Source organism: Synchiropus splendidus, chromosome 8, assembly GCF_027744825.2.
Source record: "Synchiropus splendidus isolate RoL2022-P1 chromosome 8, RoL_Sspl_1.0, whole genome shotgun sequence".
In the NCBI taxonomy this organism is placed as follows: domain Eukaryota; kingdom Metazoa; phylum Chordata; class Actinopteri; order Syngnathiformes; family Callionymidae; genus Synchiropus; species Synchiropus splendidus.
Genome location: NC_071341.1, coordinates 12,058,465 through 12,072,325, shown reverse-complemented (window position 1 = coordinate 12,072,325; position 13,861 = coordinate 12,058,465). Strand labels below are relative to the sequence as shown.

Genomic DNA, 13,861 nt, shown 5'->3' with positions numbered 1-13,861 from the left:
GTGGGGCCGGGCTCCCTTCTGGTGGGGGGGCAGGTATGGAGGAGCCCTGGGAAACGAGAGAGAGGTCACATCTGATGAATGTACAGTCTGTAAGAGCAACGCAAAGCTGCTGCTGCTAGTTACACTGGGTCATTTTGAGGAGACTGTTCCGACATCGAATCTGATTTGAAGCACAGATAGTGCTATACTTTGTCAGTGATCTTTCAAGAGGAAGCACCTATTAGACCAAACTTTGTCACTCACCTGTCGGAAGTCATCAGCTGTGTTCCCCAGCAGAGGTGCAGTCGGTGGAATTGTAACTGTGCTGCAAGTTGGTTCAGGGTTTCTGCTCTTCTGACACACAAACACACACAGGTTTGTCACAACATCTCTGTGAGGTCTTCTCATTGAAATAGTGCTTTCCCTGGCCTCGCATCCTTAACCAAACCTTCCAAAACCAATGCCTAAACTTAACTATGACCATGTTGTTTTGATATCTTTATCCACAAAGGCTTAGCTTTGGATGTGTTTTCCCCAAAATTGTTCCTCACTTGGATAGATAAGCTTAAACACACGTGCACACAGAGCAACATTTTTCACAGTTATATACCCTTCCAATTCTACATCTCTCCAATCTCTGAGGAGGAGTAAGGCCTTGTTTCCAGCTCGTGAATCATCTCAGTTCATCAGTGGAGCCCAGTACGAGAGCTGCTCTTCTTGACATACATTCCCTTAACTAATATCTCACCGACACCTTCTGACAACAGGCACTCTTTTTTATTTATTACAGCCTTTAAATCCAGCCTGTCTCCTCCACTGCAAAAAACATGTAGTGCCAGTGGGCCTGACCGGCGGAGTATCTGAACCTGGGTGGTCTTCCTGCAAACTTATAGACGTTCCGTAGCAATATATGACCATTTGGTAAAAGAAACAACGGTTACATGTATCTGAGTTTGTGTCAGGAAAGACCATTTACATTGCAACACAAACCCAAGAGACCAACTCTGAAACTATGAAGCTGGATGCGGTGGACACAAAGGTACACAATACATGGGAAGGATTTGTGCGTGCAACACCAGCTGACCATCAGGTCTCTCTACAGTCTGCATGAGAGCAGGCTTTCTCATCAAACTCTCCCCTGTCTCTTCCAACATCTCTGCTCATGCTCTGGTGACTGGATACGTTGGTTTATTTGCACCATGGCGAGTGGTGAGTGAAGAGAATTCCTGCTGCTCTGCGCTGAGATGATTGTTTAGCTGGCAGATGTAGAAGGTTACAGTGAGAAAACTTACTGCTGAGTCGCTGCAGACAAGCAAAACAAGGTCTGTGAAACCTAATACACAGACAACATGTTGTTGAAAAGGTTACTATCCTCCACCACTACTAATAACTCAGCACTTCAAATGCAAAATGTGTCATTTAAAAAGTTCAATTTAACATACAAAGCTAACACTTTAGAGCCAATGTAAACATGACGGACCTATATAAGGTGCACATGCAGGAACCGATGCTTTTGAATACCATGTCCTTGACGCTGCCCAGCATCGCAGTGGTCAGTATCCCCATGAAAAAGGCCACAAGGTTCAGTCCGATGAGAATCCAAATCAAGACGTAGAGGGTCTTGACTTCCTCGCAGCTGCTCACGCTGACAAACTCGTAGTAGTTGTTGAGATAACCTCCGCTGGAGAAGAGAAGAGCAGGTGTCCTCAGGGGTCCCAACGTGAACGTGAGGACCTTCTACTCACTTGGCGCAGTTGTATAAATCGCAGCAGTAGCAGGTCCCACTTCGGACGGTGAAGCTGCAAGACTCCTTTAATGTCCAGCATGTCACCTGCAGGGAGAAAGTATTACTTTTCTTTTCTTCATATCAAGTCTAAACACTGCGCTCACAGATGTGAAGACGTTCTCATAAATATAGCTGTCGCCGCTGCTGTAGTACTGGCATCGCTCCGCTCGCAGTGGACGCATGTCCTGCGGACACATTTATATCAATCAATAAACCATCTATTCATGTTTCTTTCGCTGAAACTGTAAAAGAAAAGATTAGCAATATTTTAATGCACATGGATTTCTGATCAGTCATATCAGCACACTCACCATGTTCCACACAACACCAACACCGTCGATCAAAAGGCACACGAAGGAGGCCATGACTCCCAGACTCAGGAAAACAATGGCTGCCGTCAGCTGAAGGAGAAAACACTGACGTGTCAACAGTCAATAAGCAGTGATCATAAAACTTAATTGTAGTTCAGTTGGAGAGATTCCCACGTTCCCCTTGTTGAGATTAAACATGTTTGCAGCTATGGGTAGCGAGCAGCAGGAGTTGTACAGAGCACATAAATAGTGGGTGAGTTGAAAAAGAGAGGCGCAGAGGAGGGGAGTTTGTTGGCTTTAGATTGAATGAGATTAGAAGATGGAGAGGCGTGTGGGGATGGTGAGAGTCCTGCAGCCGGAGAGTGACCTGTCGAGGGGGAAATATAGGTAGTAGTGGAGTCATGGTTTAGTATAGCTTTATAGCAAAGCTGGACCAGCAATCTGTCCCTTCAACCCGCCAGCTCACTTGCATCCCACTGTAGGAAAACAGAACGTGTTCAGGAGCATGTACCAGCTTCTTGCGATTTTCCTCCAGCAGAAGTCCCAGAAGGCCAAGGAAGGATCCCAGAGTCAGCTGTGGAGGACATGAACGACTTGAAATATATGACCTGTGGCACGCATCACTCTTACAAGATGTGTCCAAAAATCTGCTGTGGAGTAGTTCGAGTTAGAGAAAGCTTTGTGGAAACATGCTCCCAAGCACAGAGCTCAAAATGAACCATGCTAGTTGTCAACAGGTGTGTTTTAAAAATCTTATTCCCATCACACAAACCATTCATTTTACTTATATGGTGACAAACGTGTTCTTTGACAGCAAAATGTGATTTGTTACAATGACAGTGAGTATTAAATGAGGTTTGCTTCAAATTTCAACAGCCCTTGCTGGTGTTGGTGCTCAGTAGATTCAAACAAACCTAAACTTACAATAACTCCAGACATGCAGCCAGAAACACTGAGGCTCTCAGAGAGAGTTGTCGTGTAGACACCCAACCCCACCAGCAGGAGGGACAGACTGAGCATGCCCAGAACCAGCCATAGAACTCTCCTGACTCTCAGCGTCATTTCTGTTACACAAGAGGTGGAACTTTCATGGTTTAAAACAAACAAGCGTGGCAACCTCTGTTTTCATTTTAGTGATGGGCAGATGAGGCTTCAAGAAACATTCTCCTAGTTTTCAGAGCTCTGTGATGATGTCAGTGAAATAGTTGTTCAAAGCCCAAGATTATAGAGCAGATGGTGCCATTCCCTCATGTCGCCATTAAAAATCAGAATACTGTTTCATGAAGCCTCATTTACCCATCACAGGTAAATAATGAAAGTGGCGGCCGTAAACATACTATCGAGTGACCATCCCACTTCTGACACCATTTGTCATGGACACTTGAGAATACCTGTAATGAACTGGTCCAAAACCCTGCTCCTCTAGGAGAAAAACATCTTCACCGAACTGGAGAGATGAACTCGTCTGTACTATAGCTACAGTTGGATGAAAGTACACATGATATTATTTAATAATTTAATGATACGTTTTCAGTTTGGACTTGATTAATGAGGTTCCACAAGTGTTGCCCAAAATAGCAGCTCATCCATTCCTCATCAATAACTGATCTCCAGCCGAGGAACAATGAAGAAAAATACTGTCACTTAAAGTCGGTAACAGCGGGAATATATTAAGATTTACTCGGCGTAATGAAGAAGTAGCAGACATCTGCAAAACTATCTCACCAAACACAAAACCAATTTTGAAGCAAAAACTTGGAACGTCTGCAGAGACACGTGTTCAAATTATAGGAAAAAATAATAGTGAGCATGAGAACATTCCACTCTCGTGATCTGCTTTGTTTTGTGTTCAATTGTTTGTCACAGCTGGGCTCTCATTCACGACGGCAAATTTTCTTATAGAATTTCATAAACTATAGCACTGTTCTTCGTCTTTTATGTTTTACGGAGTAATAAAATTATTAACAACAACAACAACAATAATAATAATGATAATAATAATAATTATAATATTAAGAATTGAGTCTGACTGAATTCTCCCTTTGTCAAACTTAATGTTTATACTACAATCTAAAATTGAATACTACCACTAATAATTTATTTATTATATTTTATTACATTAATACATTTTGACTGAAATTTAAAAATGTTTATTGAAATAGAGACAATAGAGACTCATTGGTGAGTAAGAAATAAAGAGAAATTGAATTGAGAATGATATGTGTCTGAATGTGAAAGGCAACTGTGTAAGGTAATTAAGTCCACATTTTTGTCTTTTAAAAGATGGAGGAGAATAGCAGAAGTTACCTGTTTCACGACTGGCTTTGACCTCTGCTGCCTGAATTCCAGATCCAACAGTGACAGTTACCAATGTTCCCGTGGTTGGACAGAATCCCTGCTGAAGCCTGGAGCAGCGTGTGTAGAGTCAAGGATGCTCACGAGAGCTGTGGGTCGTGCGCTGCGTTCAGGGGTGGTCGGAAATATGGTCGCTATCAAAGCAACAGTTCAATGACGAGAACGGTATTCAAATATGAAGAACTTGACTAACACGAAGAAATGAGATGCACTTCAATATTGTCATTGTCGTGTTTTCCAGTGTATTTTTTGAGATCGGAATTTTATGTTTATGTATTTATTTTTACGTGGAATGACATTGGGCGCGTTTTTTCAAAATAAGATCTCGCTCGTGAATGTCTCGTGTTTATTTAAAGTGTCATTTGGAACAAATTGTTTTGTAACAAAAATACGCTGACGTAAATTTTTTTTTAGTTATTGGCGTTAATTGCTGCTAACTTTCAGCTTATTAAATAGTGCCATTTTACCATCTCTTGGACGAAAAAATATTTGGCATCAATGGTATTGAAAACAAAACAAGAACACTCGATATCGAAAATCGGGTTGGCTTATATCTGTTTATCTGTTAACTGAAAAAGTGCCCATTAAATATACATGTTCTTCTCCGAAGTCACCAATCTAGGACGATACTCTTAATACTCACTAGTCGGCGCTGTGAATTCATTCCCGCACTAGGCGAAGAAGTGTAGCCGTTAGCTTTAGCTGATAGCACCGGTCCGTCCATTTTGTTTGGCTTCCCAGTTACGGGCCGGCTAACTTTAGCCGCGGCTGCAGAGATGGATGACGGTGACGAGCCGGGACTCGTCCTCTCTCACAATACGTCCTCGTCCTCCAAGTCCGGCGGGGACAAGATGTTCTCCCTGAAGAAGTGGAACGCGGTGGCTATGTGGAGCTGGGACGTGGAGTGTGACACTTGTGCCATTTGTCGGGTGCAAGTCATGGGTGAGTGCTCCGGACTCGTCCGCTAAACCAGGCGGCAGCATCAATAAATCCAAAATAGTGACCTTGTCATTGTTCCATAGATGCATGTCTGCGGTGCCAGGCGGAAAACAAACAGGAGGATTGCGTGGGTAAGAGTCTTTTTTGAGTGGTATTGCACTTGGATTGAGACAGTAACGTGACGTGAACGCTAACCCCAATATAAACGTGTGTATGCACTACGATTTAGGCAGTTAAATGACCTGGATGCTAACCCCAATATAAACGTGTGTATGGGACTTATTGGCCGTTGTGGCATTAGTCACTAAATGTAGGTATTTGGCACAATATTTTGACCCCCTGTTTAGTGTTGTAGAGACGTGTTCACGCCCGTCTGTCACGAGCGTCTTTAACTATGAATGGAAATCTGTGATGATGAAATGTACGCACCATTTCCCTGAGCTGATGACTGCACACCTGGATTAACGCTCAGGTGTCATGCGACCCCAATTCTGTTTCATGCACAGGTTCATAAATCTACACCTTTCTATTACGATTTCACTCTTTTCCCCACCTGAAACAAAAACACAATTCTTTAGTTCTCCAACAAGCCTGTGTGTGTGCCCTAGTTTACACTGCCTCGTTGGGACCAATTCTTGTCGAAACATTATCCTCGTGGGGACCTTGTGTCTTCATGCTGGTCCCCACAGAACCAAACCTCAATTTGAGGATGAAGACTTCAAAATAACAAGCTGATTACAACTGGGTTTCAGTTTGGTTCAGAGGCCTGGTTAAGGTGAGCCATGTGTTTTGGAAGGTTAAGTTAAGGGTGAGAGGCTGGGGAAAGGGTTGGAAATGAGAAACCTCACAACAAAAGGGATGGCAATACAAACCTGTTTGTGAAAATAAACATCTAAATAGTGAAATAAATATATAAATGATCATCGTGCTGTGGTGGACTCAACTTGGTAGAGCGCTGATCCGTTGTCAAAACACAGTGTGGTTTGTAATGATTGTGACTTCCTTTGTGTCCGCAGTTGTGTGGGGAGAGTGCAACCACTCGTTCCATAACTGCTGCATGTCACTTTGGGTGAAGCAGAACAACCGCTGCCCCCTCTGCCAGCAGGACTGGGTGGTCCAGAGAATTGGTAAATGAGCCCCCCTCCACACGTTGGACTCTCAGTCTGCACTTGAGTTGTTCCCAAAAGTGGACTTCATGATCAATATAAGAGGCCATTCAGAGCTGCTGCTTGTCGTCCTCGCTGCATATGATGGGATCATCCTGCAGAGGTGGGATGGAAGTGGTGCCACGTGGACTCTGTAGTTATGGTTGCGTTTGGAGAGGAAGTGCCCTGAAAAGATGATGGATCTGGCGCCCGAGTTTGATGTATTTTTTTTGTTATGTCAGTGTTTGGACTATATAGTCTTTTTGAAATAAAGGTTTGTGAATATCAAAGTTTGTAAGTATTTATATTCAGTCTCTAAATCATGGTGGCAACGATTTGTGCGGGAATCACAATCAAAAACTAAAGAATTTCTTTTGGAATAAGTCAAGTTCTTCAATAGCAAACAATGACTTGAGTCATGCTGTCAAGTGCATTTTATGAACAGCAGTGTGTGCGACGCAGCAACGTGCTTGTGGAATATTTGTAAGCATCAAATCTTATCTATTTGGAACACAACGGTTAATATTACGTTAATATTGCAGCCTGATGCCACGCACCGGACTGTTCAACTGTCAACAAAGGTCAACATGAGTCATGCTATAAATTAGTGTTGCATATGGCAAAAATACTGTGGATGATGATGGTGATCTTGTACACATATATTTGAGATAAACAATTATAGTACATTAAGAAAAAAAGACTCCATAGCTAAGACATCCTTGGAAAAAGAACCATGATATGTTTATAAATGTAAATATTATCAGTCCATGTATGACATGATCGTAGTGAGGTAGGAAAATACATAGCTTGAGCACGACCACATACTACAAGCATCTTCCCAGACACTCCAGTGTTTGCTGAGTTAAACTCTTCAGAGTACAGTTGTCCAAATATCATGAGTATGAGTCAACATTTGACTGATGCTACTTCCCTGTTGCACATATACAAGCCGGTCCGCAGCGAGTCTAGGTCAGCACTTTCTGTCCAGCAGGTCGTCTAATATCTCCACGCAGGTGCTTTGCCTCAGCTATAAATAGTTGACTCTAAAGCCTCTTAAGTGCAAACCACATAAGTTGCTTTCCCTGACAGTTGTCTGCAAATAAGCTGTGCTGCATGAGCGCGAGTGCAGACATTGGCCCCTGGGTGTGGCGCCGCAGCTGACGGATGTACAGGATGTAGCGGTTTCAGGTGCTCACTTGTGCCTGGGACATGGCGAGAGGAGGGTCTGAGGGTTGCAGTTAATCGGGCTGTACTGCCCGCAGCTGTGCTGCAGGACCGCTCCAGGATGACTGACATCAAAGGACTGGAGAGCTTGGTGGAGAACACAGCCTACGTGCAGGCTCAGCAGATGGACCGCAACACGCTGAGGGACCAGAGACGGCCGCTGTCTCTGCCCAGACCGAAGAGGCCCACTGAGCTGCGGGAAGAGGTGGGGACCAACTATCTGTCCCTGTGCGAGCAACAGCCGATCGGTAAGAAGCTGTTCCAGCAGTTTCTTCAGAGCTCCAGCCCACAGTGCCAGGCTGCTGCCGAGTTTCTGGAGGAGCTGAACGACTGGCACTTTGCTGAGGATGAACCCAAGACCAAGGCCAAGCAGAAGTTCCTGTCCAAGTTCTTCCATCCTGACTCCAGGAGCTTTCTGTCCTTTCTTACCGGAGACGTGGTGGAAATGTGCAAGGGCTTGTCAAGCAAAAACTTTGACCAGGGGATACTGAACAAGACCAGGGAAGCCACGACAGATTTCCTGAGGGAGGCGCCCTTCACCGAGTACCAGAAAAGCCCATTCTTCTACAGGTTCCTGCAGTGGAAGGAGTATGAGAAACAGAGAATAAACCACATGCACTTCTATGAGTATCGGACAATTGGAAAAGGCGGCTTTGGCGAGGTGCGGGTCACAAACTCTACATCATTTTGCTTTTATCTCTTAATGCTATTGACTTGCACTGTGTTGCAGGTGTGTGTGGTGCAAGCCAAACACAGCGGGCAGATGTACGCCTGCAAGAAACTGGACAAGAAACGACTGAAGAAAAAAGGCGGGGAGAAATTGGCCATGATGGAGAAGCAGATCCTGGAGAAGGTCAACAGTATCTTTATTGTGAACCTGGCCTATGCTTTCGACGACAAAACCCACCTGTGCCTCATCATGGACCTGATGAATGGGGGAGATCTGGGGTTTCACATCTATGACCTCGGGACGCGGGGCCTCTGTATGGAGCGGGTAGTTTACTACACGGCCCAGATCGCCACCGGCATTCTCCACCTGCACTCTCTGAACATTATTTATCGGGATATGAAGCCGGAGAACGTGCTGCTGGACAGCAGAGGTCACTGCCGACTGTCGGATCTTGGATTAGCTGTTGAGCTATCGAATGGCAAAACTATCTGCCAAAAGGTTAGTGTGCCAACCTGCCTTTGACCCAACTGTAAGCCACTGACGTTGAACAGTGACGTCTTTTGATCTGGAGAACGTTACTTAAGGAGTGTTGCCCACGCAGCAATATCACGCAGCGCATGCCGCTCAGTTCCTCAGCATATCTGCTCATCCACTGCAAGAAGCTTACCAGGAATAGATATGATGGTTCTTAGTCCATCTGTGACAGACAGCACGAGAGCATCGCCCCGTGAGACGCACGTCAATCTCATTAAAAGGTCCATGACCTCATCTCTTGCTTTCCTGAATCAGAGGATGACAAGAGCCTGTTAGGACTATCTGGGTAATTGTTGCTCTAGTAACGCGAGAGTCCTTGTGTCCTCCAAAGGAAGGAGTCAATACATCCACCACATCGTCAGGTCTTTTTCTCTCAAATATTGCTCACAAACCTGTGTGACTGAACACTCATCTATCCACCTCACAGGCATGGCATATCAAGAACCTACACTATATACTGTGTGTGTATATATATATATATATATATATATATTAGTGCTGTGAAAAAAAAATCGAATTAATTACAGGATTTTGTAATTAATTAATCGAATTAATCGCATTTTTTGTCATATCTGCTAGAGGTCTCGTGATAGTTCCAGGATATTAAAAAATTGTAGTGCATGACTGATCAATTGAAAGCAGTAGGAAGAGAAGATTTGAAATCCATTTTTTTATTGGTGAACAGTGCTTCATAAATGAGATCCAAAAGTAAAGGTCAAGCACATCCGCAAACCAGTGAGGCCAGGTGCATTATTCAAAAATGTAAAACAAATACAGCAATACAGTCAAATAAATAAAATGAATCTGTCTTCAAAAATGTAAAACAAACAGCAATACAGTTAAATAAATAAAATGAGGCCGTTTTCAAAAATGTAATACATATACAGTGATTCAGTTAAATAAATACAATTCTGAAATAAAACAAGGCTGTCTCAAATAGGCGCTTAAGCTCAATTTAGCAATTAAAAAATGAATAATAGAAGTATAACACACCTCTAAATGAGGCAAAATGAAGAACAGTTGATACTCATAATTACTTGCGTTAAATTTTTTAACATGTTAAATTGCGGCGTAATTAATTAATCGAATTAAAATGACAGCACTAATATATATATATATATATATATATATATATATATATATATATATATATATATATATATATATATATATATATATATATATATATATATATATATATATATAATCCTGGTCCTCTTTAATATTTGATTAAAGTGGACCAGGATCAGTGGACCAGGAACTCCTGCACTTACAAAGGTTCCCTGTTGTATTTAAATTAAATTATTATTATTATTTTTTTTTTACAAGGCAACCTACTGCACTATTGAGTCTGCTCAACAATATCAGTAGGTTACTGTCAGCAAAAATAAGACCATACGGAATACATTGCATCAAAGCATCACATAAACATTGCCCACCATGTCGACCAAACACTGGGTTAGATACACCAGGAATTACTTTCTCAAAACCTGGCAGAACCAGAGAACTACAGTATATATGACACATTTCCTAATGTTGCACTATAACTACTACAACTTCAAAAAAAGGATGTCAGAAATGTGATGAGGAAGAAGTGATCAAATTTTGGGATTCATCCGTAGCTTTATGTGGATATACGAACGTGTAACATATTTCCCCATTCATTTCCATTAATTCTCCATGCTACTTCTAATGCTAATGTTTGTAGTGTCAAAATGAGGATATACTAATATTTTAAATGATCCTCTAGTATCAAACGCTGCTGCTGCTGCAGTGAAGGAGCTCATCTTCACATCTGTCACCTGCTATAGGATTGAACAGAATGCACTCTATTTTTAGCAGAAATTGTATAAATAAACTACAGGTACTGTATAGTGAACATATCAAAATCACAGTGCGAGTGGTGTAACACCATCATGCAGGGTCGCAGTGCCCTTTCAGTTTCAACAGTTTCCCACTATATTCCAAGAGTGGAGGGCTATTTCTTAGGGCAAGACTTAACTGCCATGACTGAATCGATTCTGGCATCCAAACGTCTTGACCCTGATCATGACCCTTAAGACTAGGAAATGCATTTCCTGCTTGTCCTACTCCAGTGAGCCAGTGTTAATTCCTACCTGGCGCCCGCTCCATCCTGCCCTCCGTCATCCAGAATGTATCTGCTTCAGCAGACCTTGAATGAACTGTTGCCAGCCCCTCATCTGGAACTGGTCTGTCTACACAAAAGAGGAGAACCATGTCATCCCCTTCATGCTCAGTGAAACAGCCATTCTCCACACAATCCAAGCCTTGAGTTTAAGTTTCGTCTCCCTGACCATTCAGCTGGATGCTGTCCCTTCCTGTCAGTTTGGGCTTACTTACTTGTGTGGTTGAATGGTGCTTCACTTCTCTTCCTCAGGCTGGAACCACCGGCTACATGGCACCTGAGATCCTGCGGCAGGTGTTCTACAGCACCTCCGTCGACTGGTGGTCTTTGGGCTGCAGCGTTTATGAAATGGTGGCCGCTCGCCTTCCATTTAAAGACTTCAGAGAGAAGGTGCAAAATGAGGAGGTGACCCGACGCACCCTGGAGGATGAGGTCAAGTTCACCCACAGAAAGTTTGATGCCGCGACCAAAGACCTCATCGGTGGGCTTCTTAAGAAAAAGCCAAAGCTGCGTCTCGGCTGCTGGTGAGTTCACATTGTTATTCCTCCAACAACATTTATAAACTTGTCTTTCCCATGGCAGCGGCGACGACCCACGCAAGCACCATTTCTTTAAGAACATCAACCTGAACCGGCTGGAAGCGGGGCTGCTGCAGGCCCCCTGGTCGCCAAAGGCTCACGTGGTGTATGCTAAGAACACACACGAGTTAAGGGAAAGCTCTCAGGTCCAGGACGTGAAGCTCAATGACAAGGACGAGCAGTTCTACAAGGAGTTCAGCACCGGGGCCGTTCCCATTCGCTGGCAGCGTGAGATGATCGAGAACGGCGTGTTTGACCAGCTAAATGACTCTCAACTCATCGGGCCTCACGAAACTGTATGGGACTCAAAGGCGTGCGTCATTTTGTAAGCAGTTTAATGTGAGAAATGAAGCCAAACAACAACACACCTCACTCTAATACTTGTGATGTGGAAGTGCCAAGCTGAAGCGCAGTCCGTCGCATCCGTTCTTTAAGTGCGATTATAAAGTGTCGACGCTGCGCTAAAACGTACCACAACTAAACATCTGGCTCAGACAAATGATGCTGACGTTGTGCTTCAGTTCCTGTTTCACTCTCTCATTGGTGTAATGTAGACCCCTGAGCTGTGTTTCCATGACATCATCGGGGAATTTAGCTGGCCAAGTGTTTACATGTGTGTGAACCAGCGACACAAAGACAATCGTTTTGCAACAAGTACCACAGCTTGAAACAGTCTGTGCCTCAGTTACACGTCATAAAACCGAGTTACCTGAATGAAAACATCTCCAGAAAAAAAACAGGAAAGGCAAAATCAGTAATCTACATGAATCATGACAGTAGCCTTCTTAAATACTCTGAAAAATAAAAGTATTTCCGTCGCATTAAACCAGCGTCACCCCAGAATGTGGCACCAAAAAGTGAACTCTTGAAACGATGAGCGCGTCTGCAGTAACCAACTTTCACCACTAGATGCCACCAAGTAAACATGAAACGCTATTTAGTTTGTCACCGCAGAAGCGTTTTCCTTTTATTATCTTGACTGTGCTGCCGTGGTATTTACTGGTCTATAAGGACTCGTTTAGCCTTAATAAGCAGGTACAGGATGACAAATTATTCTGCTCCGTGTTTAAATAAGCCATTTTTGCCTATTCAAAAATCATTCCACCGCCCTCCGTAACTTATATCAGTGTTTTATAACATAAAAACAACAACTAACACATCATTAAATACTAACATCTTAGCAACTGCTCAAAACACAGCAACATTAAATAGGATGGAAACAGACAGTGGTGGGAAGGTCAGAGCGGCATTATGTTTCACATCCATTGTGCCATTTTTTTCGTTGTTGCTTAAAGTAAATGTCTCAACTGTCTTGCTATGTTGTATTACATTAAAACACTTGTAATTCCTGACTCTGTACGAGAGTGTTCGTTTTACATCACCATCATCATGAGTGCCATATGGATGCTGCTGCTATGAGTGTAGCTACTATTGTCAATGGGGCTAAAGTTGCTGAGGAACTACCTGCCAATATGCATAGTGCTGCTGTTGGGCAGGGCTCCAGCCCCCATGTTTGTAGTTCTTTGCAGTCCTTTTCAGTCATTCACTATAAAGTGTTTAGAGTGAGGCAGCCATTTTGCAAACTTTAACTTGTCATAACTTGCAAACATTAAAAAGTTATTTTGATTTGAAGCTACTCCTGTTTGTATGTGAGATTTGATAAAGAAAAGAAAAGAAAAAATCTGGATCTGAGGGGACCTTTATATTGTGGCCTAGCAGTGCAAAACACATTTACAAACCTTTGAAACAAATTTAAAAACTCATGGAACGAATTTACAAATATAGATACACATTTACAACAACTGCTTTAGCAAACTGAGTTTGTACGTGTATTTCCAAGTTTGTACATGTGTTTTCCTGGTTTATAAACTTGTTTATACAGTTTGTAAATGTTTTTTAAAATGGACATATGAATATATTTCTGCATTTAGTTAACTCCCAATTGCAATCCCAAACCTCTTCCAGATCACGTCCGCAATTTGGTCCCCTCACTTTTAGTATACATTTACAAACTCTATTTGTAAATGTGTTTCATAATGTGTTTTCAAACTTTTCATGTAACAGAAGCTGTGACGAAAAAAAAAATAAAATAAAATAAAGCTACAACGGCACACACTCAAAATAAAACGGGTAATATTTCACTGGATCTGTGAGTCAAGGCTTGGTACAGTGCCCAGATTTGAGCTAACATGAG

At 42.8% G+C, this 13,861-nt stretch overlaps 3 protein-coding genes across 4 annotated transcripts; 2 read left to right on the top strand and 1 right to left on the bottom strand.

The window, feature by feature from the left end:
• Positions 1-1,267: 1,267 nt before the first annotated feature.
• Positions 1,268-4,927, bottom strand: LOC128763430 (transmembrane protein 255B). The gene is made up of 9 exons (XM_053872212.1): positions 4,899-4,927; positions 4,384-4,481; positions 3,001-3,140; positions 2,588-2,650; positions 2,077-2,166; positions 1,870-1,950; positions 1,725-1,810; positions 1,485-1,660; positions 1,268-1,281 (listed from the first exon to the last, which is right to left on the bottom strand). Exons 1-9 carry the CDS (start codon positions 4,925-4,927, stop codon positions 1,268-1,270), a joined length of 777 nt encoding a protein of 258 aa, XP_053728187.1.
• Positions 4,928-5,096: 169 nt separating this feature from the next.
• rnf7 (ring finger protein 7) lies at positions 5,097-6,796 on the top strand. Its single transcript, XM_053874109.1, has 3 exons — positions 5,097-5,373; positions 5,454-5,501; positions 6,387-6,796. Exons 1-3 carry the CDS (start codon positions 5,208-5,210, stop codon positions 6,503-6,505), a joined length of 333 nt encoding a protein of 110 aa, XP_053730084.1. The 5' UTR covers positions 5,097-5,207; the 3' UTR covers positions 6,506-6,796.
• Positions 6,797-7,637: 841 nt separating this feature from the next.
• grk7b (G protein-coupled receptor kinase 7b) lies at positions 7,638-13,016 on the top strand. 2 transcript variants are annotated; one of them, XM_053874045.1, is made up of 4 exons: positions 7,638-8,400; positions 8,470-8,907; positions 11,342-11,613; positions 11,672-13,016. In XM_053874045.1, exons 1-4 carry the CDS (start codon positions 7,801-7,803, stop codon positions 11,994-11,996), a joined length of 1,635 nt encoding a protein of 544 aa, XP_053730020.1. In that variant the 5' UTR covers positions 7,638-7,800; the 3' UTR covers positions 11,997-13,016. The 2 variants fall into 2 exon arrangements, with proteins under 2 accessions (XP_053730020.1, XP_053730019.1); XM_053874044.1 differs by having other exon boundaries at positions 7,638-8,907.
• The last annotated feature ends 845 nt before the right edge of the window (positions 13,017-13,861 follow it).